General features: G+C 37.2%; 2 protein-coding genes across 2 annotated transcripts in view; both read left to right on the top strand.

Annotated features, from left to right (window-relative positions):
* The first annotated feature begins 1,597 nt into the window (after positions 1–1,597).
* On the top strand, positions 1,598–2,281 carry LOC125233182. Its single transcript, XM_048139076.1, has one exon. The coding sequence runs from the start codon at positions 1,598–1,600 to the stop codon at positions 2,279–2,281; it is 684 nt and encodes a 227-aa protein (XP_047995033.1).
* A 2,244-nt stretch (positions 2,282–4,525) lies between these two features.
* Positions 4,526–23,560, top strand: part of LOC125225669 (phosphatidylinositol 4-kinase type 2-beta) — a 29,290-nt gene continuing 10,255 nt past the window's right edge. The window contains exons 1-3 of the mRNA XM_048129487.1: positions 4,526–4,874; positions 7,102–7,220; positions 16,468–16,668. Of these exons, the coding sequence (XP_047985444.1) occupies positions 4,649–4,874; positions 7,102–7,220; positions 16,468–16,668 (546 nt within the window). The 5' untranslated portion in view covers positions 4,526–4,648. The remainder of the gene's footprint in view (positions 4,875–7,101; positions 7,221–16,467; positions 16,669–23,560) is intronic.

Below are 23,560 nucleotides of genomic sequence, written 5' to 3' on the forward strand. Positions count from 1 at the left end.
GACTTTAAATATATGTTTAATGATTTCTTATCAAGTGCTAAAATATAAAGTTTCATGGTTTTATCTTTTAAAATTAAGAAATACCTCTTTTTCAACCCCTTCATCCCTTTTTTTCGAAATAAAAAGTAGCCTATGTTCTGTCTCAGGGTCTAAAGATTGTCTGTTCCAAATTTCATCAAAATCGGTTGCGTGGTTTAAGCGGGAAAGCGTAACAGACAGACAGACAGACAGACAGACAGACAGACAGACAGACAGAGTTACTTTCGCATTTATAATATTAGTATGGATTTAATATAATCCATACTAATATTATAAATGGGAAATTGTGTGTGTCTGTTTGTTTATCCGTCTTTCACGGCAAAACGGAGCGACGAATTGACGTGATTTTTTAAGTGGAGATAGTTGAAGAGATGGAAAGTGACATAGGCTACTTTTTGTCTCTTTCTAATGCGAGCGAAGCCGCGGGCAAAAGCTAGTACAGTTATAAATAAAATTTACGTTATATATTGTTATTGAAACACGTTACAATTCACGAAAAACCGTTATTGTCGTATTATTTGTTCATCTGAAAAAAAAACATATTTAGAAAAAAACCAAGGTCGGTTTTTTTTCACAATTCTGAAAAAAAACATTTGGTTTTTTCTCTATTTGCAACCCTAGACCCGCCTATAAAATTCCTTCATATTTTGGCCCCCAATAAAAAAAAATTTGCCCGACTCTGACGTAGGTTATAGAGGTACTTTCCCAAGTTTGGTTCTGGTTCAGATTTGGAATGTTATCGGCTGTACTGTGCCCTACCACGCAGAGCGAGATGATTCAAATGACGTTGACAATGCCCACACCTCTTTTGGACGTAGTATAGATAGACTAGAGTCCCGGCGTAATTTTAGGGCATATCCTAGGCCATTTGTCTAGGAAGGTACAGTAAACGGCGACAAATAATGCACATCGGTCTTTGGAAAGAGACAATTAACGTCACATAAGCAAGAAAGAGACAACGCTCTACGAGGACGATAAAAATCGAGGTGCAATCATCATTATCGCCGGGTAGGTGCTGTATGTTTATGCATACTGTTCCTTACTTATCAAAGTACCTCGCTTGGAATTGACTAGGTTGCTAGTTGCCGTTGCAACAACCGTTTTAGCCGATATTAGTCCACTATCATATTATGTTTATCATTATCATAGAAATATGATCATAGGCAACATGACTGTGAACATGCCGTCCTTTTTCTCCACGTTGGAGAAAAAGGACGGCATACAGACCTATGATCATATATCTATGATAAGTAGTGTACTATCGGCCTTGAGTAGGTAGATTTGGAGTTGATTCGGAACCATTCTAGATGCTTCTCTTAACTGCCCTAAACCTAGAACAGGCGTGTGCACGACCGTACAGAAATAATCACATGGAGCCTTGACCGATCCGAACCGCTGCCTCCAATCGCCATATCGATTACGGATCTAATCGTCCGCAACCAGAAGTAACATCTAACGAAAAAACCATCCTTGGCTTAAAAACAGTATAAAACGACGCCTCCAACCATGTATGTCAGTGTCGCAACCCAGTTCAATTGCGCAACACAAAAACGTAACAATGCGAAAATTTCTGCCATTGATATTAGTTTTTTGCTTCGCGGATTCGTCGCCGGTGAGTGTAGGCACTTTACAATTCGACAACCTTGACACTGACCTGGATGACTTGAAATACGAGGTGGAAGAGGAAGATTTGGACGATTATTCGAAGCTTCTTGACGACGCCGAGGATGAGAAGAAGACTACAGCTAAAACAACAGGATATGAAAAGAATAATAAAGTTAGCAAAGGCGTTAAAGGGAAAAAGAAAGTCAATGATCTGAAAAAGTTCTTCAAAGGATTAGGAGCGGAAGACGAAGGATATTACGATGATGATGCTGCTTACGCCTTAGCTGAGGCGGCAGCCGCGGAAGCAGTCGGCGTGAAAGGCAAAGAAGACAGAACGTACAGGAAGGGAACCAAGACTCGAGGCTTCCACCGCGTCCACCATAAGGATGAGTATAAGAAAGACAAAGTGTTTTACGAAGACGATGAAACCAAGGGCTCTATTAACAAAGTTGGTGCTAAAGGCCGCGGCTACAGTCTGAGCGGAGGCGCTGGTTTTAATAAAGGGCACATCCATCATAAGCTGAAGAAAGGAGTGTACGGGAAACAAGGGTATTCTGACAAGGGGACGTTTGAGAAGGAATTCGAAGGTTATGGCGATTCCAAGGGCTTTGACACTAAGTACTCGTCTGATAGTTGATAGAGAATGGTTGGGCTATTCCCATAAAATTCTCCAGTATAGATTAAATGTATCTTAATTGTTAATACGATTACTGATAGGAATTGTTACATGGAATATTATTATCGTGAAGTGTAAATGTCAAGTCAAAATTTTGAACCTACAAGGCCCAAGAAAAATGAATAATCTTTTAGATTCTGTTCCAAAAGTCAAGAGTCGTGGTATGTATTGGACCCCATACATTTCACCACTCGACTTTCCGAACAGACTCTATTTAAAGCGTTTATATTTACGTATGTCGAGCCATACGAACCTAAGTTGCAGCGACTTTGGCAGCCCCGCCGGTGCAAAAGTCAAACATCTATACATTTCTGTGTCGTTTATTGTATTAATTAACCCTTAACCGGCGATTCTATCGAATTCGTTGTCAATGTATTATAGTTTAATCTAAGTCTGTATTTGATATCATTTTGATGGCATTCCAAACTTTGTGCTATTTATGAAATCGTTGGGACTTTGGGAGACAAGTAAAATCACGAAATAGGTACAGTCAGCTGCAGAGAAAAGGACCCCCTTGCATACAAATTTCTATGTAGGGGGGTATACTTTTCTCTGCAGCTGACTGTACTATCACAAGTTGAGAGCCATAGTGAACCGAAGTAGTATCAAAACCATTTCAAAACAAAGGAACTTGCTTGTTTGTTGTCCGGTCCGAGATAGCTACTTAACCAGACTTCACAGGAACTTGTAAGTTTTTTGCACATTATTTTGTTTATATCTTCTTATAATATAATAAACATTCGTAGAAATACAGTCTGTTTTCTTGTTTTATTTTATCAATAACTAGCTTTTGCCCGCGGCTTCGCTCGCGTTAAAAAGAGACAAAAAGTAGCCTGATGTGACTCTCATCCCTTCAACTATCTCCACTTAAGAAATCGCGTGATTTCGTCGCTCCTTTTTGCCGTGAAAGAAGGACAAACAAACAGACACACACACTTTCCCATTTATAATATTAGTATGGATATACGGACAATCCGCTGCAAAGATAACTGAGCCCCTTCTGCATTGCGTTACAGCATATAAAGTTAGAAGCAGAGGGAGAAGATTAATTATTTCTGTACCTGAAATATGGTTCTGGCTGAACTATACTTCAAATTAAGGGTGAACCTTCTGGGCGAGCTCGCTCCATCGTAGGCCACGTCTTTGCCTCGGCTAGTTTATGGCCATGAGTACCTAAACTCATTTATAGTAGAAACTATAATTATTAATAAATCTTGTCATTTACATAACACGCAACGCAAATATAAATATATCAAAAACCGTTAACGCTGTACGACAGTGCCCCCGCCAAGTCCAACTAAATGTTATACGCCTGTTACAATATCAAAGGCAAAGCTTCGGTGAGATAGATTATATTATTAAAACTGCAGGATTTTAATTTATTTTTAACCCGTATTATTGTATAAAAGTTAACGATCGAATTTCCAATTTGCATTTCTAACATGTAACTGATAGCACGTTTAAAAACATCATGTACGAGCAAATAAGATTTTAACTTGTATCGATTTGATATCGATTACCTTCAATACCGATTCGCTTGCTGCACTATGTAGAAAAAATATTAGTCTTGGCCCCTGTACACACATGGCCAACAGCTCCACCAACCCTTTGTGAAAGCCCTTGGCAAAGATTAGAGCCGCTGTTTACACATTGGCGAACCAATCACTTGGCATTGGCTCTTCATGAAAGATGGACGTGGAATGGAAAAATCTAGGAAATTCTAGATCATAGACATTGACAGAAAAATTTGATTAAAAAATAATAACCCCGTAGTAAAATTAAATTATTTGAAATATTAACAATTTTTTTAATATTATGATAAGAACATTTATCTTTTTTAGGAAATACATTAAACATTTGCAAGGTTATTTTATTTCCTAAAATCTACACTATTATTGACATAGATAAACTTATTATTTTCGTAAATATTTCACTACCGTCCTCTCTGACGGCTGACGACCAACTGAATGAAGCGCCAATGTGTAAACGCAGTTGGCCATTGGCGCCAAGATCCTTTGATGTGTGGACAAAAAACCGACACGAATCGGTTGGCCGGCAAGCGCTAGCGCCAACTGCCAACTTACGGCCAAGTAGCCCTCTACACACATGGCCAAGGGGGTTGGTGGAGCTGTTGGCCATGTGTGTACAGCGGCCTTATGCCAATTTCGTCATCTGTCAGTCGCGAATTTGTCAAATTGTCACTGCTCTATAGTCTCTGCTTGGCTACAATGAATGAAGTGGTCGTGTTTGTGTAAATGATTGTGGAACAAAGAATTTACAAGACGAATTAAATGAGGCTCGGCAGAGTATCGCTGTTTAACATTACTCATGAGTACGGAAGAGACTCTGTTGAACCTCGATTTCGACAAGCCGCACAATCCAATTACGCTGCCGGATGACGGCGTGGTATCTCTGTCCAGTAGTGCTGAGGAGATTTGTTTAGTGCCAGAGGTCGGTTTCGAGGGCAACGTGGATTCCCCGGGGGTCAACCGGGAGTCGCAGCCGCTCCTGGGCGGCCGTAGCGACTTCGAAGTGTCCTACAACCATTTTCCAGGTAATTACGTGCTATTATCACTGACTCATGTATCCGCCTATTTATTTACCAAAAACATAAGTTTGCGCCCACAAAACATATGGAGAACAATCATGTTCAATTGAAATCGGTTAGGTTCAGTTTTTTATAAAAATACTTGTTTGGCTTCCCTGTAAGGGGTTTTATGGCTTCCATACTGTCTGTTTATTTTATAATCTAATGACATTGATACATAGATAGTAAAATTGACCTTCGGGTTCTGTATTATTGCCTGAATGCAAGGTGATAACAATTTGGCTTTGTTTTGCTACTAAGTTTTGCATAATTAAGTGATCAACTTCATGCTACTGTAAATTCATTAGAAAAATAATGTTTACTCAGGCAACTTGAGTGAATATAGCTACAAGGTAAGGTACAATGTCAATTTTCAGCCAACTGTAACAATTGCAGATTGTCTTTGCTTTTTTGGTGTTTTTATAAAATTTCTTTAACATGGATCAGCCTTTTCACTGTGGTGAGCAAAATATATTATTGTTCTCTCTATAATGTTCATAGTTTTATTTTAAAACGATAATATTGTGTCACTTGGTATTTAAAAAGTTATGCCATATGCTACCTGTGAAGCCTTTAAAGAAATACTCATCTCTTGTATAAATACCGTTACTAGTTATATTCTGTTGTCAGTTTCAATTCATTTATTTAAATCATATTTTGAAAAATAATTTCTTACTTTTAAGTAATTGACATACATACATTAAAGTCTAATCTTGTATAAGCTACCAAATAAATTGTTTTAATATTATGTGCAAAGTGAAAGTTGCACTAACTCTTACCTAAGTAAATATATTTAATGCTGTTCTATTAAACACAGGATATGATTTCCAAGCTACTTTAAGATACAAAATTTCATCTATTCAGATCAAGTTGAATTGCACCTTACACTCCGTAATTTAATAAACTTTATTTACAGTTATATTCTACTTCTTTGCATTCTGTTACCCTCTGCTGGGGTGTAGGGCTCGAATCATATTTTTCCATTTACTCCGGTCATCCGCTCCGGGGTGGGAGGAGGTTACCCAAACTGCCCAAGACCGGAGTAAATGGAGAAATATTTACAATTATATTAGTTGACATATAGTTGGCTGCCGCTCTAGCATTGGGCTCACTAGCCACTTGCGGAAGTGCCGCAACCTAATGGACGCTGCTTAACCCATCATAGTATTGATGTTAGAGGCCATTGATGATATTAGTTGACATAATTACATATAGTATACTTATTCAACGACAGGGGTACAAATATGTTCTCAACTTGTTAATCTTTTGAAACTTACTGTCATGGCATTTACCCAATACTTGGTTGTAGATAAACATGCTAATTTCAATGTTCTCTGATAAACAGGTTTCGTTGAATGAGTTGCTCAAAAACTAGCTCATTTATAATTGCTGCTCATAATGAGGAGTGTGGCAATGAGTTTTATGTGTTTTAGTTAATTAAAGCCCTTTTATATGATTGAAATTAAGAGTGACTCAAATTTTGATTAGCAGGTTGGATATTGTTTTAAGTCTAGATTCTAATTTTAAAGGAAATGGTGCAATCCACTTTAGAATTTGTATAATCAAACAGATTATTAATTTTATTCAAGTGTGTCCATTTTTTTCATTATTACACTATGATATTAAGTTCTACATGTATCCACTGAACACGCCTACCATTTATAACCGGTGGGGTGAACACTATTTAATAATGCAAACATTGTTGAACATGGAAAAAATGGACCAGTTACATTTGTCCCCCAGTCGAGATTTGCCCCGCTGTACCTTATACAACAAAATGTAAGACAAGATTCACAAAGAAAACCAGTAAACAATAGGTCAAAGGCCATGTATTGAGAAACTAAGAATAGTTTAGCAAATAGAGACAAAAAAAACAACCTTTCAGGAAAGTTTTCCTACTTGAATAAATTTCTGACAGTTCATCAGAAGGCGGGGTACATGCAGGCTTAACAATGCGTAGGAGAAACAATGTAAGGCTGTAAATTTACTCAATTGTGGGTTTACTTGTTCAGCCTTTAATTTGAATTTATATATTTTGAGTCAGGTGTTAGGTGATGTTAAATTGTAATGTGTTAAGCTTTAGACCTTTAATGCATGTTTATTTTTTAGGTAAATTTCAAATTAATATACTACCATAAATGGTATTCCCTAAGTATTATATTAGTACTATTTATAATTGAAACATTGTTGACAGATGACCCACAGTTCAGCGAGTTGGTATGGCAGGCGGAGGTGGCCATCGACAACAACATCTTCCCGGAGAGGATATACCAGGGCTCCAGTGGCTCCTATTTCGTCAAGAACCCTGGTGGGGTAAGTACAGAAGGTGCTCTTCAAAACCATACTAATAAAGAGTAGCTGTCAAACGCCACAGGTCTATGGAAAGAAAGAATAAATTAAGAAAACTTTTTCTATACATTGAAGCAGGAAGAAATTATAGATTACTCACAAAACCACTTGCCTGGGTTCATATTGTCATATAATTAAAAGGTATATTTGTCCAATTCGCGCGTCAGCAAAGTCATCTTTACACTCTATGTATAATCATAATTATTATTATATTATTATATTTATTTTATATTTATTTAGGATCACCAACAGACAGTACATCATTCAAACATTTTTAAACCTTCATTAATTTAAAGTTAGATGTTTGCCCAATTATAGGTAATCACATCATGCACCAGTATCTTTGGACAAACATATGTACAGTAGTAGGTCTTTTGGACTTGAACTATTAGTATAATTAAATTTAGTAAACATAAACAAAAACAAAAAATACAATAATAACATACTTTAGAAATTGGATTCCTTTACACTTTTCGTTCGAAAAGCGGTGGGACAGATTTCAAGTAAGATTAAATAAAAATAAAATAAAAACATCCTAGTAAATTAAAGAAAAAAGCAATTGTTGGAGTACATGCGGGATGCGAGCCTAAATATGTTATAAAGAAACCTAACATGCATATTACAGTCTCCCAGAGTCCTGGGCGCTGAAATACTTCAGAACCTTTCTTTTAAACTCTATGAGGTTGTTACCAAGTATATCAGCACCCAAGGAGTTCGGAAGATGGTTGTACGTATGATAAAACCTGGACAGCGGGGAGTTGCGGCCCAGGTTTGTTTTTCTAAAGTGATCTTTGAACAGCTTGTAAACACCAGGGCGCGGCAATCTAGTAGGGCAGGCAAAATTTACTTTTGCAAGCAATTCTGGACATTCCACTCCTTCACTGTGTATTAATTTAAAGAAGAATGTTAAGTCAAGCATTTTTCTCCTACTGCTTAGCGTAGAAATATTGAAATACTTTAGACGCTGCTGATACGATCGTAATCTATTTGCATTACCCGAAACAAACCCTAGGTGAGTCAAAAAGCGCCTTTGTATATTTTCTATGCGGCTCTTATGGACTTCGTAAAAGGGTGACCATACCTGTGAGCAGTATTCCAAAGTGCTTCTCACTAGGGCAAAATAAAGTATCTTTCTGGTACGAACCTGTTTGAAATGCTTGGAGTTCCTTATTAGAAAGCCCAACATTCTTGAGGATTTCTTTATGATACCATCATAGTGTGCGTTAAAGTTTAGTTTACTGTCTATAATGACACCCAAATCACGTATGGTGTTTACTTTTTGTAGTTGCTCACCTTCTATATCGTACTTTGAACTTATGATTTTCTTATTTCTTGTGAAGCTAATTTGGAAACATTTTTTAGGATTTAGTTCCATTTTATTTTCGATACACCAGTCGTTCAATCTGTTTATATCTGCTTGGAGGAGGGTCCTATCTACCTCATGTTTAATGGGCCGCATTATCTTTAAATCATCCGCGTACAGGTATGGTTCCGAGAATGAAAAACAGTTTACTATACTGTTGATGAAAATCAAAAACAGCAATGGGCCTAGGTGAGAACCCTGAGGTACCCCAGATGCAGCAAAAAATGGCTGGGATGTTTCTCCGTTGATTGAGACTTGAAGTTTTCGGTCAGTTAGGTATGAATGGAACCACGTCAGTAAGGGTTCTCCTACGCCACACTCGGATAGTCTCCGCAACAGAACGGCGTGATTGACTCTGTCAAATGCCTTGCTTAGATCTGTGTATACCACATCTACCTGTACGCGGTTATCCAAGTTTTCAGCCAGTTTCTCTACAAAAGCTACTAAGTTAGAGTTAGTTGATCTCGCCTGTATAAAACCATGTTGCTTGTCTGTTAACTGTTGTTTAAAGTGAGCATATAGGTTTGGATATATTAATGATTCAAATATTTTTGGCATAATGGATAGGATGGCTATGGGTCTATAGTTTTTTATATCAGATTTTAGACCATCCTTATAAACAGGTACAATTTTTGTTTCCTTCCAAGTGTTAGGGAAAGTGCCTGTTTCGAGAGATTTATTAAATATCATTTTAAGTGGTAACAAAAGAGACTTCCCACATCTATTTATGAAAATTGGAGGTAGGTTATCTGGCCCTGGCCCTTTGGACAAATCTAGCGTTTTAATTTTAGCCATGATATTTTCTTCCGTAATTGAAAAAAGACCTAATGAGCTGGAGAACGTCGTATCTTTTTCCATATTTGATGTGTTTGCTTCAACAGTGTTAAGATCAGGGGTGGTGTAAATAGACGAAAAATTTTTAGCAAATAATTCACAGATATTGGCGCAGTCCACAGCCTGATCACTGCCTAGGTGCATTTTAGATGGTATCACACATTTGTTTTTCCTTTTCTGCTTTACGTACGACCAAAAATGTTTAATATTTTGTGCTATATTACTTTCAAGATTCTCGCAATAATTATTATAACAAGTAATAATTCCGTCGTTACATCTTTTTTTAAGCAAATTCAGGCTAAGCAAATCAAGCGGATTGTGATATTTTTTGTACCTTTTTCGAATCTTATACTTTTCCTTTATAGTTTTAATAAGACCCTTTGTGAACCACGGTGGGTACTTGCTACCCCTTGGTGTAGTTATAGGAACATATTTTTTAATGGCAAGCTGGAGCGTTTCGTACAGTTTCTGCACCATATCGTTAACATCGTGACACGATTCCATTATCTCCGACCAATCAGATTCATTAAGGTATTTAGTTATTTGCTCGTAATTTGCTTTATAAAAATTAGGCCTAGGCTGTAGACCAGGTGACAAAGTACATTCTGGATTACAATTTATTGAAATATCTAGAGGTGGATGAAAGTGATCTACATTACTAAGTGGATCGTTACATTCCTCCACTGTGACAAGTCTATTAGACAGTATGAGATCTAAAATTCTGTTTTTGCAATTCCTGACATGATTATATTGTTTAAGATCACAAAAATCCATAAAATCAGTAAGAATGTGCTTAATTCCACATGAGGAGTCAGCTGTCGCTTGCAAATGCGTGACGGAGTTAGTAGGCGCCCATTCAACAGTGGACAGGTTAAAGTCCCCCAACACTACAACATCGCTGAAAGTTGGCAAGTGCGCTGATGCTTTATCTACAAATTGTTCTAGATCAGCTATTTTTACAGGTGGTGGTAAATATACACAACAGACACACATTTTTATTACATGGTTTTTGTTACGGGATTCAATAGCAATCCATAAATCTTCAGTATGAGTTTCAAATTCATATATTCTGTGGGATGCAAACTTCTTATGTATTGCTATCATTACACCACCTCCTGTTTTTTTAGAAAAAGGACTGTCAAGATTTCTATCTCGCCGGTAAACAATATATCTATCGTCAAATAATTCACTGTCGCTTACATTGTCCTGTAACCAGGTTTCTGTTACACAGATAATATCATACTCATTTATAGACACCCTGCACTGGAAATTATGTAACTTAGTGTTTAAACCTCTGACATTTTGGTAATAACAGGTTAAAATATCGATTTTAAGGGGGAAAAAATCTAATAAGTATCTTACATTAACTTAAAATTAAAACTTAAATTAAATAATTTACCTAACTATAATTTACGAACTGAGTCTAAGTCTTTTATAACTATAGCCGGTGAGTTATCATCCTTACGAAGAAAAACTCTGCCATTTCTCACCCAGACATATTTATATTTTTTATCCTTTGCTGTCATTCGAGCTGCTCTATGTAAATCCCGATTATATGAAGACAGGTGCTCTGCTACATAAACCGGTTTCTTGTCTCCACCAATACCAAGATGGCTCGTATTAAGCTTATCCGACTGGTGAGTTTTGTTAAACTTGACGACGGAGGCAAGTAATCTATCGCGTACTATGGGGCTCTTCATTTGCAATATTACCGCTCTAGGTCGCGCGCTACTCTGATCGCGCTTGGCGGTTCTCGTGCAGTGATGGATGTCCTCTTCTTTAATATCACAAGATACCACTTTAGCTAACTGCGTAGCCATCGTTACTAAATTCTCCGATCTATGTTCTGGTAGGCATTGAATTTCCACGTTACACGCTCGGGAATGCTGCTCCATATCACTTATACGTTTATTCAACTCTAGGTTTGATGTTCTAAGGGTATCCACTTCCTTTCGCAGCCGATCGCATTCTTTCGACGAATTAGATGCGTCAATCTTGATTTCTTCAAATTCATTGTTTATGAAGTCCATAGACTGTCTCACAGACGCAACATCCTCTTTTAATTTGTCTATATCGTCTTTTATGGGTTGCAGATACGACGATATACTCTTTTCCAATATGCTGCTTATATCTGATAGAAAAAGATTGCGCCACTCTGTTCGTAGAACTTCGCGAATATCATCTTTACTTAAGCATTTGTGCTGCTCATCGTCATCATTACTTGAGTTTGGGGGGGAGTTTGGGGCAGCCCGTTTGTTCGGCCTGACAGGAGGATTTTCTCTCCTGCCCTGCCTGCCTTTGCTGCAGGTGCATGTAGAGCAAGTCCAATCCGCAGGAAGATTTAGTGATAAGCAGTCTCGATTCGACGCCGCGGCCAAACAAGCTAAATGATATGCCTGTCTACACGTTGAGCAACTAACTATGTCCTCTTTTGTGTTTAGGTTCTTGCAACAAACCAAATTCTCCATTGTGTACTTAGTCCGCGTACTCAGATCCTGCGAGATATCGTAGCACTGGTCTTACGTCACTAATGAGCGAAGTCGTAGCTCAGCTACGGGAGTCGTAGCACAGCTACGGGAGTTGTAGCGCAGATGCCAATTATGACTAATAATTTCGTCGCGCTGGATCCATCCACCGTGGCTGAGTTGTTCAAGCGCTCGGCTGCAGCGCAGGCGACCCGAGTTCAAATCCCGGCAGCGGTGAGCCAGAACACAAAACTGTTTATCCCTCTCTAGGACCGCCCAGTGGGCGGGGCAAGTCCATAAAATTGCCTCAAGAGAGACAAGGAATTTGAAAACTTCACACGAACCAATCACAAACTGACACCGACAACTTTAGAACAACAAATTATCACGGATCCACTGTACACGTCCGCTCTCTACCGCGGCCAGCGGCGAACTTATATTATAGGTATACGTAAAAGAGCTCAAGTATCCTAATTGACGACTAAATCGCTAATCGTTGTTTTTTTTTTATGAGTATGACGTAGGTTAGTAGTTAGGCAATTAGTAGGTTAGTGGTTATGGATCAATGATGGATCTGAAATAAACGAATTTTATTTTAATTTATTTTAATTAAGTGGCTTCAGGTAGCCAAATTAGAAGAGACTCCTATTTTTAAATGAGACCTAATGATTTTTTTTCAAAATGTACAAAATATAGTTATATCATTAATCAGTTTGTAATACATTTAACCGTGTTTGGCCCATTTGCATCAACCACTTAACTCAGGGTTAGTGGGCTGTCTTCTAACAAATTCCATATAAAAAAAAAGGGCCAAGAGCGTGTCGGGCCATGCTCAGTGTAGGGTTCCGTAGTTTTTCGTATTTTTCTCAAAAACTACTGAACCTATCAAGTTCAAAACAATTTTCCTAGAAAGCCTTTACAAAGTTCTATTTTTGTGATTTTTTTCATATTTTTTAAACATATGGTTCAAAAGTTAGAGGGGGGGGACGCACTTTTTTTTCCTTTAGGAGCAATTATTTCCGAAAATATTAATATTATCAAAAAACGATCTTAGTAAACCCTTATTCATTTTTAAATACCTATCCAACAATATATCACACGTTGGGGTTGGAATGAAAAAAAATATCAGCCCCCACTTTACATGTAGGGGGGGTACCCTAATAAAACATTTTTTTCCATTTTTTATTTTTGCACTTTGTTGGCGTGATTGATATACATATTGGTACCAAATTTCAGCTTTCTAGTGCTTACGGTTTCTGAGATTATCCGCGGACGGACGGACGGACGGACGGACGGACAGACAGACATGGCGAAACTATAAGGGTTCCTAGTTGACTACGGAACCCTAAAAAGGTAGGTTAACCCTTCCTTTTTATTGGTGCAAGTGGCCCTTAATAAAATTATAAATAACCTTCAGTTCAGAACACATAATTTAGTTCTACGCGTTTTAGAATCCATCCAGATTTAAAAAATCACTATAATATAAGATTGAATCAGGAAAAGTAAAAATAGTTTATTTTTTTAGATTTGCTGCAATGAGTAAGATTTAGGTAAATATCCAATGCAAATTCAATAGTAAAAATATACCAAAGTAAAATAATGACCCCTTAATTGTGTTAACGTGGCACTGGAACTTAAGCAGTCTCATGTGCTATGACTACCTCTTTTGGTAATACAAGCTTATGTATGTATGTGTGTATGAAAAGTCGACCTTTACTTCTCAAGTCTAAAGCTCATTTTAATTGTACTTGTTAGAAATTATCCATCGATGTCTTGACGATGATTAATGAAACAAATGAACGCGACAAGGCTATCTCACCTAGGTTGCTTATTCTGCGCGGAAAAATAATCAGCGACTTTGTCATCATGGCGATAGAGTTCAAGGTTCGATGGCAGGCAGTTATCACTAGATGAACCTGGATCTCTTGAATCAAATTGCGTTAGATATGAATTTGTATTGAAAATCAAAAAAATGCCTGTCGGCCTAGCCGAAGTTAGAATCGTTGACACTTCGTAGCTAATGGAACGCCACTCGCTCTGTAGCGCATTTACGGAAGATCGATAGAGAGAGCTACGATACGGTACGGAAGGTAAGCAATTTTGACGTTGGCTAGGTATCCAGTTGTCACGATTCGTCCTTTATATACAAAAATACTTAAAAAACTGCCGCTTATAGTCTATTTTGTTATGTACATACATTGAGCACCTTGGCATCTCCAATATATCTGATATCGACGGCGTATCTATTACAATTAAAAGAGCCCTATGACATGGTTAAAACTTAACTAATAATAGTTTAACCCATTCCTTGCCGAAGACGCGGATTCGCGTCACGATACATGTTTATTGTCATGCGGATGCAGACGTTAGTATGTTTTATGTTTAAAAAGGTAGAACATTATCTACAGAGTTCCCTCCCCTTCTATGCCCCGGTAACGTCTCAAGCAACTGACCACAACCTTCAATATACGATCTACTTTTCCTGTGACCGTGACCAACCGCGGCTTTCCGAATACGTTATTTGATACAACGCAGAACCATTATCAAATTAAGTACAAAATCATAGCGGGAAATATACTTTTCCCTTCACTAGCTCGGAAACACGTGATTCATTCTTTGATGCCAGCGGGTAAAAACGCATTTTATCCACAAGTGTATAAAGTAATTTGACTTTGAATATAGTCAAATTTTCTGTTTTAAAATGGATAAAAGTGGGTGAATCTAGTGATGAGGATGATTTACCACCTGTTGAACTACTAGAAACAGTGATAAACGCGTTTTTGCGTTGTACTTTCCTCGCTATAGTGAAACATTCCGTGCATCCCAAAAACATTAAATACGAGAACATTAAACCCACCCTATATCCTACGTAAACACATACTTTAAAATTACGCGATGTGTTTCAGTCTATATGCCTTACAATAGCGTAATTATTTTTTATTTAAATTATAAACACTATCTACATATTTAACCTACTGCTCCTGCTCTTATTCACACTAAGTAGATCTGGTCCATACTAGTTTTACATTGAATTGGAGCATAGATAAATATTCCGACGCGGGGTTAGGGGGACTTCGAGAATGGTCCCCTTATTTGGTGTGTCGGGTACAAAGAGACGTATTTTACGGATTTGGCGCCCTTACAAATAGTTCGAAAAGGACGGCCTAACGTTTTATCGTTTATTGCGCGACCATCGGTCCTGCAGTGCTAGTACTTGGGCCATGGCCCGGTTGACCATAGGGTAAATATGCCCCTCTGGTTCAAAAGTAACGTGGCCAATTCAGACATAGGCGATGGGGATATTCTGTTCAAGAGAGTATATTCATTTCATATTCAAACGTATTATAAAGTTAAAAACAATCGTTGCCTTGTAGATGAAAATTATCAACTAGGTCGTTGTTCGCTAAAAACACTACTAAAAATATACTTATCTACTTCTTGAATCCACCTACGATTCTATCTAATTTTGAGGTCAATGCCATTGTTATCTTACTTCACCCCTTTTAGTAAAGTTACACAACTACTAGCGCAGGCATATTTACGTACCAAATAGCACTTGAAAAAACTTACGTAAGGTACATTATTACACTATGATCTTGAGTTCTACATGTATCCACTGAACACGCCTACCATATATAACCGGTGGACACTCTATTTAATAATGCAAACATTGTAAAACATGGAAAATGGACCAGTTACATTTGGCCCCCAGTCGAGATTTGCCCCGCTGTACCTTGCCTAATAGGAATTGGCTTGTAAGAAAAGAATCGAAGTATCGTGACGCGTCCTCTTTTGATAATTCATAATAACAAAATGCGTCATACTTCGCTGTTTATACGCAATAATACTTCGCTTAATAAACTCGTACAGTTACATTAGTCAAATATACATTGCATGATGTGACACATAAATCAACTATCGTGCTTTTAAAAGTATTTGTTCTGAAGTATCAGAGGAATAGATTTAAATTTATAATAGATACCTTGCTTAGTGGAAAGTTTCGTATGTTTATACGAGAAAAATCTCAAGGGTAAATAAAACAGAAGTCGACGTTATTGTCATACAATTTGCATCGCGAACGGCGCCTCCCACGACTCTGGCGCGGCGTGGGCGAACCCTTAAAGAAGATTTTATTGCATGGGTCGACTTTTACTTCGCAGTTCAAACAAACGAGTTCTTTTTTGTTTAAGGTTAAAACAATATTAAGCAACACTTACTTACATGTTATACACGGTGCTCATGAGGAAACCGAATAATTTTAACAATACAGGAATACACACTAAAACTGAGACTAAAATGTCATAAAACTGGATTACGCCTAGTTTCAGAGCTATTTATTACCAATTGAAAAATATTTAACCTAAATGAATAACATTTACTTTTTATGTAAAAAGTAAAACAAAGATTACAAAAGAAAATTTTTGGTTTTCCTAATTTTGAAACGCTTGGTTAAAAGTATTCTGTTTCCTCATGAACACCGTGTATTACAGTAATATATTATCAACTAATGTATCGTCTGTATAATTAACCAATTTGTCTCCAATTACAGAAAATAATAGGCGTATTCAAACCAAAAGACGAGGAGCCGTACGGCCGTCTAAACCCAAAATGGACGAAGTGGATGCACAAGCTGTGTTGCCCCTGCTGCTTCGGCCGGTCATGTCTGATCCCCAACCAGGGGTACCTGTCCGAGGCCGGTGCGAGTCTCGTGGACGCCAAGATTGGACTCAAAATCGTGCCAAAAACTAGGGTAAGTCAAATCTATAAACTGCTACATAACGAGCTTTAGAAAATAAAAGGAGTTTTCAGACTTAAATAGTCAGTAGAGGAAGTGGCACAAGTTGTGTTGCCCCTGCTGCTTCGGGCAGTCCAGTCGCATCCCCAACCAGGGGTACCTGTCCGAGGCTGGTGCGAGTCTCGTGGACGCCAAGATTGGACTCAAAATCGTGCCAAAAACTAGCGTAAGTCGACACGGTGCTACATAACGAGCTGTAGAAAATGAAAGTTTTTATCCTTAAAGATAGGCCCTTGAATAGTGAGTAGAGGAAATGGATGCGTAAGCTGCGTTGCCCCTGCGGGCAACCCGGGATACCTGTCCGAGGCTAGTGCGAGTCTAAGGACGCCAAGATTGGATTCAAAATCGTGCCAAAAATTAGGGTACCTACTTAAGTCTTGACGTAGCTAGATCACAATTGAATAAGATTTAGAAACTTATAATAGACAATTGAACAGGGCTAAATACATACACGCAGCTCCTATTTGTTCATTGGCGACGGAATTTGATACATGCGCAAACTACGAAAAAAATAATAAATACTAATTGATTAAGGATATTTACAGTCTAATTGACTGACAACTAAGTATATGCATTAACAAAGTACTTCTTACCTTATACTACAGTAATTTTACTATATGTCCGCTTGCCATTATACTCAATGTGCATATGATATACTGTAGGTTAATTTCCTTGTTATGACTGTCGAGGGCTACTGTTTTACCTACATTAACTATGATTTCATTGACTGCATGACGTCATATATTTTGTCTCCAGGCTTCATTGGACTCTAATGCATTTAGTAACGAGGCAATGATTGCACAATATTGCACACAAAATAGAGTATTTGAAACAATCATTCTTTAACATAATAAATTATACTCTTCAGGAATTATATTCTAGTGCAAACACAGTGGCAGGCAGTTTTTATAACAAAATGTCCACTGAGCTGTTCTCGTAGCTAAAACATAAAGTTTCTACAATATCCATTATCATACATATTTAAAAATAATGTTTGCCATTACATTATAAATATTATACAAGCTTAGAGAAAAGAAGAAGGTTGCAATCTGTTAAACATACTTCTAGACCCCATTGTAAACATTTAGTAATGTTAAAAGTAGAAAGTCATGGTCAATATTTAAGCTTTTACCTTACCTTAACTCTTTTAATTCGCGCTTCAGAAATACCTAGTTCAATAGTTACTACGTCAAACTACCTTTCCATGGCTTCCAATTCCAATAGGTCTCCAAGAAGTGACGAAGTGGCATTTACGTCATATTTCACCATTTTATTAGCTACTAGCTTTTGCCCGTGCCTTCGCTCGCGTTAAATTCGAAAATGGCGGAATACTCCATGTAAACTTCCACCCCCATTTTAGGGAAGTAGGGGGTTAGAAAGAGACAAAAAGTAGTCTATGTCACTCTCCAGCCCTTCAACTAAGTATCTCCACTTCAAAATTTACGTCAATTCGTCGCTATAAGACGGACAAACAAACAGACACACACACTTTCACATTTATAATATTAAGTATGGATAAATGGGCTTACTCAAGGTCACACACTAGCCGAGGCGAAATTTATTTAATTATTTAATAAATAATCGAACAAAATACAATATTAGAAAAGAAGCCGTGCAAAACTGTTTTAGAACTGTTTAATATAGACGCCGTAGAATTCGATACCGACACTACCGGCACGCCAGTCGGTGATACGGAATCTCAATTTGACCCGATTATGTTACAATCTTGTGACTTAGAGAACAGAGGCGTCACATTTATATTGATGTTTTTTTAAATGCTGCATTTATAGTGTGGCAAAAACCTGTAGAAATTAAAAAGTGGCAATTTTAATTTCTCTTTTTGCCCAGCTGCAATACTACATAATACCTAAATGTAAATTTTACAGACTCCTTATCTCTTCTGCTCACATTAATTCTGTTCACGTTAATATTTTAGGAAAATAGCGTCATGCTCAGTAATTAACGATAGGGATTACTGTGTCCCGAATCATAAATAAAATCCTAGTGTACCTAAAATTGCACGGCAATTTTATCCATTAATTCATTGAAAATTTCGCAGCTCATTTTACATGCATTCTAAAATGTCCAGAAATACAGTCTGATTACAAGATTAGTGGAAGCGGAATGTTCTATTGATTGCTGCGTCCTGTTGCCCATCCACGTTTTGTTTTTGGTCCCCAACCCAATTTTTGTGCTTGAATTATACAAATGTCTCACGTGATTGTTCGTATTTTTTATACCTGAATCGTAAAGTGGCCTAGCTGTTGTTTACGTAGCTGTGTCTCACGTCGCCTGCGGTTTATTGTTGAGCGCGTTTCCTTCATGTAAGCTCACTAGCTCAGCCTTTCTAGGCGATTCTAAGTCAACCCATTTTACTGATAGGTACATCGATTTAAACTTTCCTAGATACACTATCACCTACAAATTCGACACTCAAAAGTGTCCGATCGCTAAGTTGCAAATGTGTGCGTCTAGTTGACAAACGAAAACTTCGCAATGTAGTAAAAACAACTTTCATTTTTTTACAAAAACAACGTTATTTCTTAGTACTTAAAGTTCAATTTCAAATGCAAGCAATTGGCGGTTATGACATTAATGAATGTGATCATCGCGAAAGCCATAAAATTTTATTACCGCAGATCGCAGGTGTGCATATTTTTAAACAAATCTACGTCTTATTGCAACCAACATAAGTTTAATTTCGTTCGCGCTACAACAATCTAAACGCCATTTTTACATTGGGAACGAGGATGGACAGAGGCATCATGGGAGTCGCGCTATGAGATGAAAGGCGAGAATGAGGAAATTTGCGGTATTTTTGCGAAAAACTGTTTTAAAAAATCCTATTAGATAGAAAATTTCTTAAGGAACAAATTGTTTGGTATAACATTTTTCGAGATTTTGCGTATTTTAAGCGAAAAAAATGAGTTTTTACTGTATGATATTTTTATTGATATCATCTCAAACAAAAAAATATATAAGGTACGGCGGGACAATTTGGACTGGGGGAAAATTGCAACTGATCAATATCTCCACGTTTTGCAATGTTTGCATTATTAAATAGAGTCAACTGAGGTATATACAACAGGGTGTCCCACGGCGATGCCACATGGAGGGAAAATACCTTAAATATCGTAGATCGTAAATATTTTTTTTGACGCCAATAGATCCCATTCCTATCCAGTATCAAAAGCTTGTATGGGACCAAAAAAAAAATGTCTGGCTAGAAAAGTCACAAATCACGAAAAACTTTTCCCATACAATTTGTATGAATTTTTTTTTTCCACATGGTATTTTTATGATGCCAATCGATTCCACTCCTATTCAGTATTAATAATTGCTTAGGGGTCAACTCAAGACAATGCACCAAAAAAAAAAGTTTGTTAAAATGCCCTTTTTCTCGCACCCTGTATATTTTTTCCAAAATCTGTAAATGCCATTTTTCATCAATTTGAAATTGATGGATGGTCCCCTTAGACTAGTTTCATGTAGGACTACGGGATCTCATACCGGCTTTACTGACCCGCTTTCAAAATACATCCTGTATAAGGCCTCATAGTAAAAATTAAAAAAATTTGAATGCACTTTTACTAAGTTTTGAAAATAAAATAAAGTCGCCTTTCAGCAAAATATGCTATCTACGATATTTAAGGTATTTTCCCTCCATGTGGCATCGCCGTGGGACAGCCTGTATATATATATATATATATATAACATACGTGTGTGTGTGTGTGTGTGTGTGTGTGTGTGTGTGTGCGTGTAGCGATTATGTGAAAGTAAACAGTTGAGGGATTGTATGTGGTGTGTGTGAGGGATGGTGCACTTGGAGAATATGAATTAATTAAGTAGCTATTAAAACAAAGAAGAATTGAATGATGACATTAATTTATTATTCTACGTAATTTCTTTCAAAGCTTTGTGTGGGTAAATCTTCTCTCCGCTCCTCAGCTATAATCTTGCGCCATTTTTCCCTTTCAACGTCTTGTTTTGGGAATCTGGAATAAAAACCTTTTTTATTACTTAAAAACGAATTTGCTATTCCCGGGTTGTTTCTTTTTATAATTAAAGTAATTTATAAGATATGTATTAATGTTATTGAATTGAAATCATTTATTTCAGACTTATTGGTCCATAATAATAAATAAATACATACATTATTAATATGAAATAGGCTTCTTTTACAAAAAATATAAATTAGCGACTCCATCATTCCATTTTTAACTATGTTCCACTTCAACCATCTTTTGTCGCCGTCCGCTCATTACTAGTACAGCGCGAGAGAAAGAGACAAACTGCGTAAGACCAAATCAAGGAATTTACTTCAATTATTCTAGAAAATAAATGTTTTTAGTAAGTTAGGAAGCCATTTTGGCCACAAATGCATAACATTATAAAATTATTAACAATTACTTACCTGAAATACGATACGTCATCCTTTTTTAACGTATATAAGGTGTTATTTTTGCACTTTTTTACGGAGCACTTAGGCATGTTGCCGACACGGCGGATGAAGCGCTACTGACCGCCCAATTGTGCTTAGAACATTTTCAAGCACAATTTGCTGCGGACACATTCTAAGCCGTGATGGTGCATCTAGGTAGTTTAGATCGATGGATAGGTATCGATGTAGTGCGAAATGTTTTTCTTTCGTATTTTTACGAAAACGTACGAACTTGTCATGCTATTTCATTTCAGTCAGTCTCAGTGCACGAAGTATTGACATTGACAGAACTAGCATGGCAAGTTCTTTCGTTTTTACATCTGTAGCTATGTTTATCTTTGAAACTTATGAATGATTATTTTGTTTGATTGATATTTTAATAAATGTATATGACATAGTGGCGCCACTAGACATGAAGAAATATCAGTTTGCTTCCTCGTTGAAAATAGCCTACATGTGGAAATCGCCTTAGGGGAGACCCGGGAGACGTGAACTTAACTCCTGGAACGCCCTTGTCAAAATTTGCCACTCAATTAGTAATCTTCAATTAGTTAATTATAGTTTAAATTGTGTGGGACAGATCTGGAACAAAGCGTTAATTAAATATAGACATTATTGTGCACAGAATTAGGTAGGTACACATTTATAATTTTAATAGTGTTGCGCTGTGCCACCTATATCCATAAATTTGGATGTATTTTTATCGTGGCGATTCTCAGGGTAAGGTACATCGGGACAAATCTCGACTGAGGAGCAAAAGTAACTGGTCCATTATTTCCATGTTTTACAATGTTTGCATTATTAAATAGAGTGTCCACCGGTTATATATGGTAGGCGTGTTCAGTGGATACATGTAGAACTCAACATCATACTGTAATAATGAAAAAAATGGATTAATTACATTTGCCCCCCAGTCGAGATTTGCCCCGCTGTACCTTACATTTTCCTTGCCGGGTCTGGCGTTGACTAATTCGGACGTCTACCAATGACGCATACGTTGCGTCACGGCTTCGTGTCCTTGCATAGTAATCACATGAACGGTGACATACAGATCGATACGCGCATTGTTTACGGCGCTTATCGGTTAGCAGGCTGATAGCGACAATCAGGGCAGACGTACCTATAAGTATTGCTGCAAATAATACTGGTAAAGAGTAGCCCCCTTATTCATACTCGTAGACGTTCACTAAAGTTATCAAGCCGATAAAGTTCGTTTGTCTCTTTCTATCACACCAATACGTCGGAAAGGGACAAACGAACTTTATTGAACGTTTATGAATAAGGGGGTAGGTATTTTTCGAGAGTGCGTATTATTTAGGATTAAAATATATTAATGTAGTGCCATGCTTCTGTTAACTCTTTATAAAAAAAAATCTTAAATACTGTACCTAACCTATTAATATTATAAATGCGGCATTGAATATGCCTGGTATATCTTCATGTTTAAAACGCACAATTGATAGATTCAACGTGGTATAGGGTTCGAGGCTCGCTGAAAGACATAGAAGATTTTATATCGACAGTCGCGGGCAGAAGTTAGTAATTATTTAGTTACTTTCTGCTTGAGTACGTCATATTTATTCAATATTCAGATAAATGGTTGGTCCTTTTTCTTAGTTTACTGTACGATGGGAAAAAGTCGGCATGACACAAGACAGACTGATTGATTATTTGTTCACTTAACTCAATATTCTCAATAGCCGCAAAACGGATGGTCCAATTAAGGCACGGAATTGTATTATTTTGTTGTTACATTTTATCGGGGGCTCTAATAATTTATAATGTCCATTATTTCTGGTAAGATAAGTTGGCAGTAACTAGCCCCCTTCTAATAACTGGCCACCTTGTACTAAAAATGAACTCTGTGTAGTGGTACACTGAATTAATTTTGGCATAACGTGGCCAGTTACTGAGAGGTGGCCAGTAATAGAAATTTTATGTAAATAATTTTTAAGAAAAAAAAAACCGCCTTCCTTTGGGGTTCTGGTGATAAATACTTTCAAATGTTGGATTATGTTATCAATTCGTCTGTATATTTTTTAATGTTTGTTATTCGATATCTCCGTCATTTCTGAACCAATTTTGAAATCTGGATGATTCTGAAGTACTTACAGATGAGAATGATTATCAGAACGGAACTCTAACCAGGGGCGGCTCACTCTTCATCAGCAGTTCCACTGCACCAAATGTCACTGTTCTGGACGTAAGTGCATGCTGTTCTTATAAAAATACCAAAGGGTCATTCCATTGTGACGGGTGGGATATTTATACTCTTTTTTGCCTACATTTTGCTTTATTTCTGCCAAACGGCAACAATTAGCGTATTAAATATGACATTATCAATTACTTGAATAATCAATGCGTACTGTACCATCAAAAAAAATATGAAAATGTCATTATTATTAT

This window comes from Leguminivora glycinivorella, chromosome 1, assembly GCF_023078275.1.
Source record: "Leguminivora glycinivorella isolate SPB_JAAS2020 chromosome 1, LegGlyc_1.1, whole genome shotgun sequence".
Lineage (NCBI taxonomy): Eukaryota > Metazoa > Arthropoda > Insecta > Lepidoptera > Tortricidae > Leguminivora > Leguminivora glycinivorella.

Coding starts and splice junctions, on each gene's coding strand:
- LOC125233182 (XM_048139076.1), top strand. CDS start 1,598: ATGCGAAAATTTCTGCCATTGATATTAGTTTTTTGCTTCGCGGATTCG.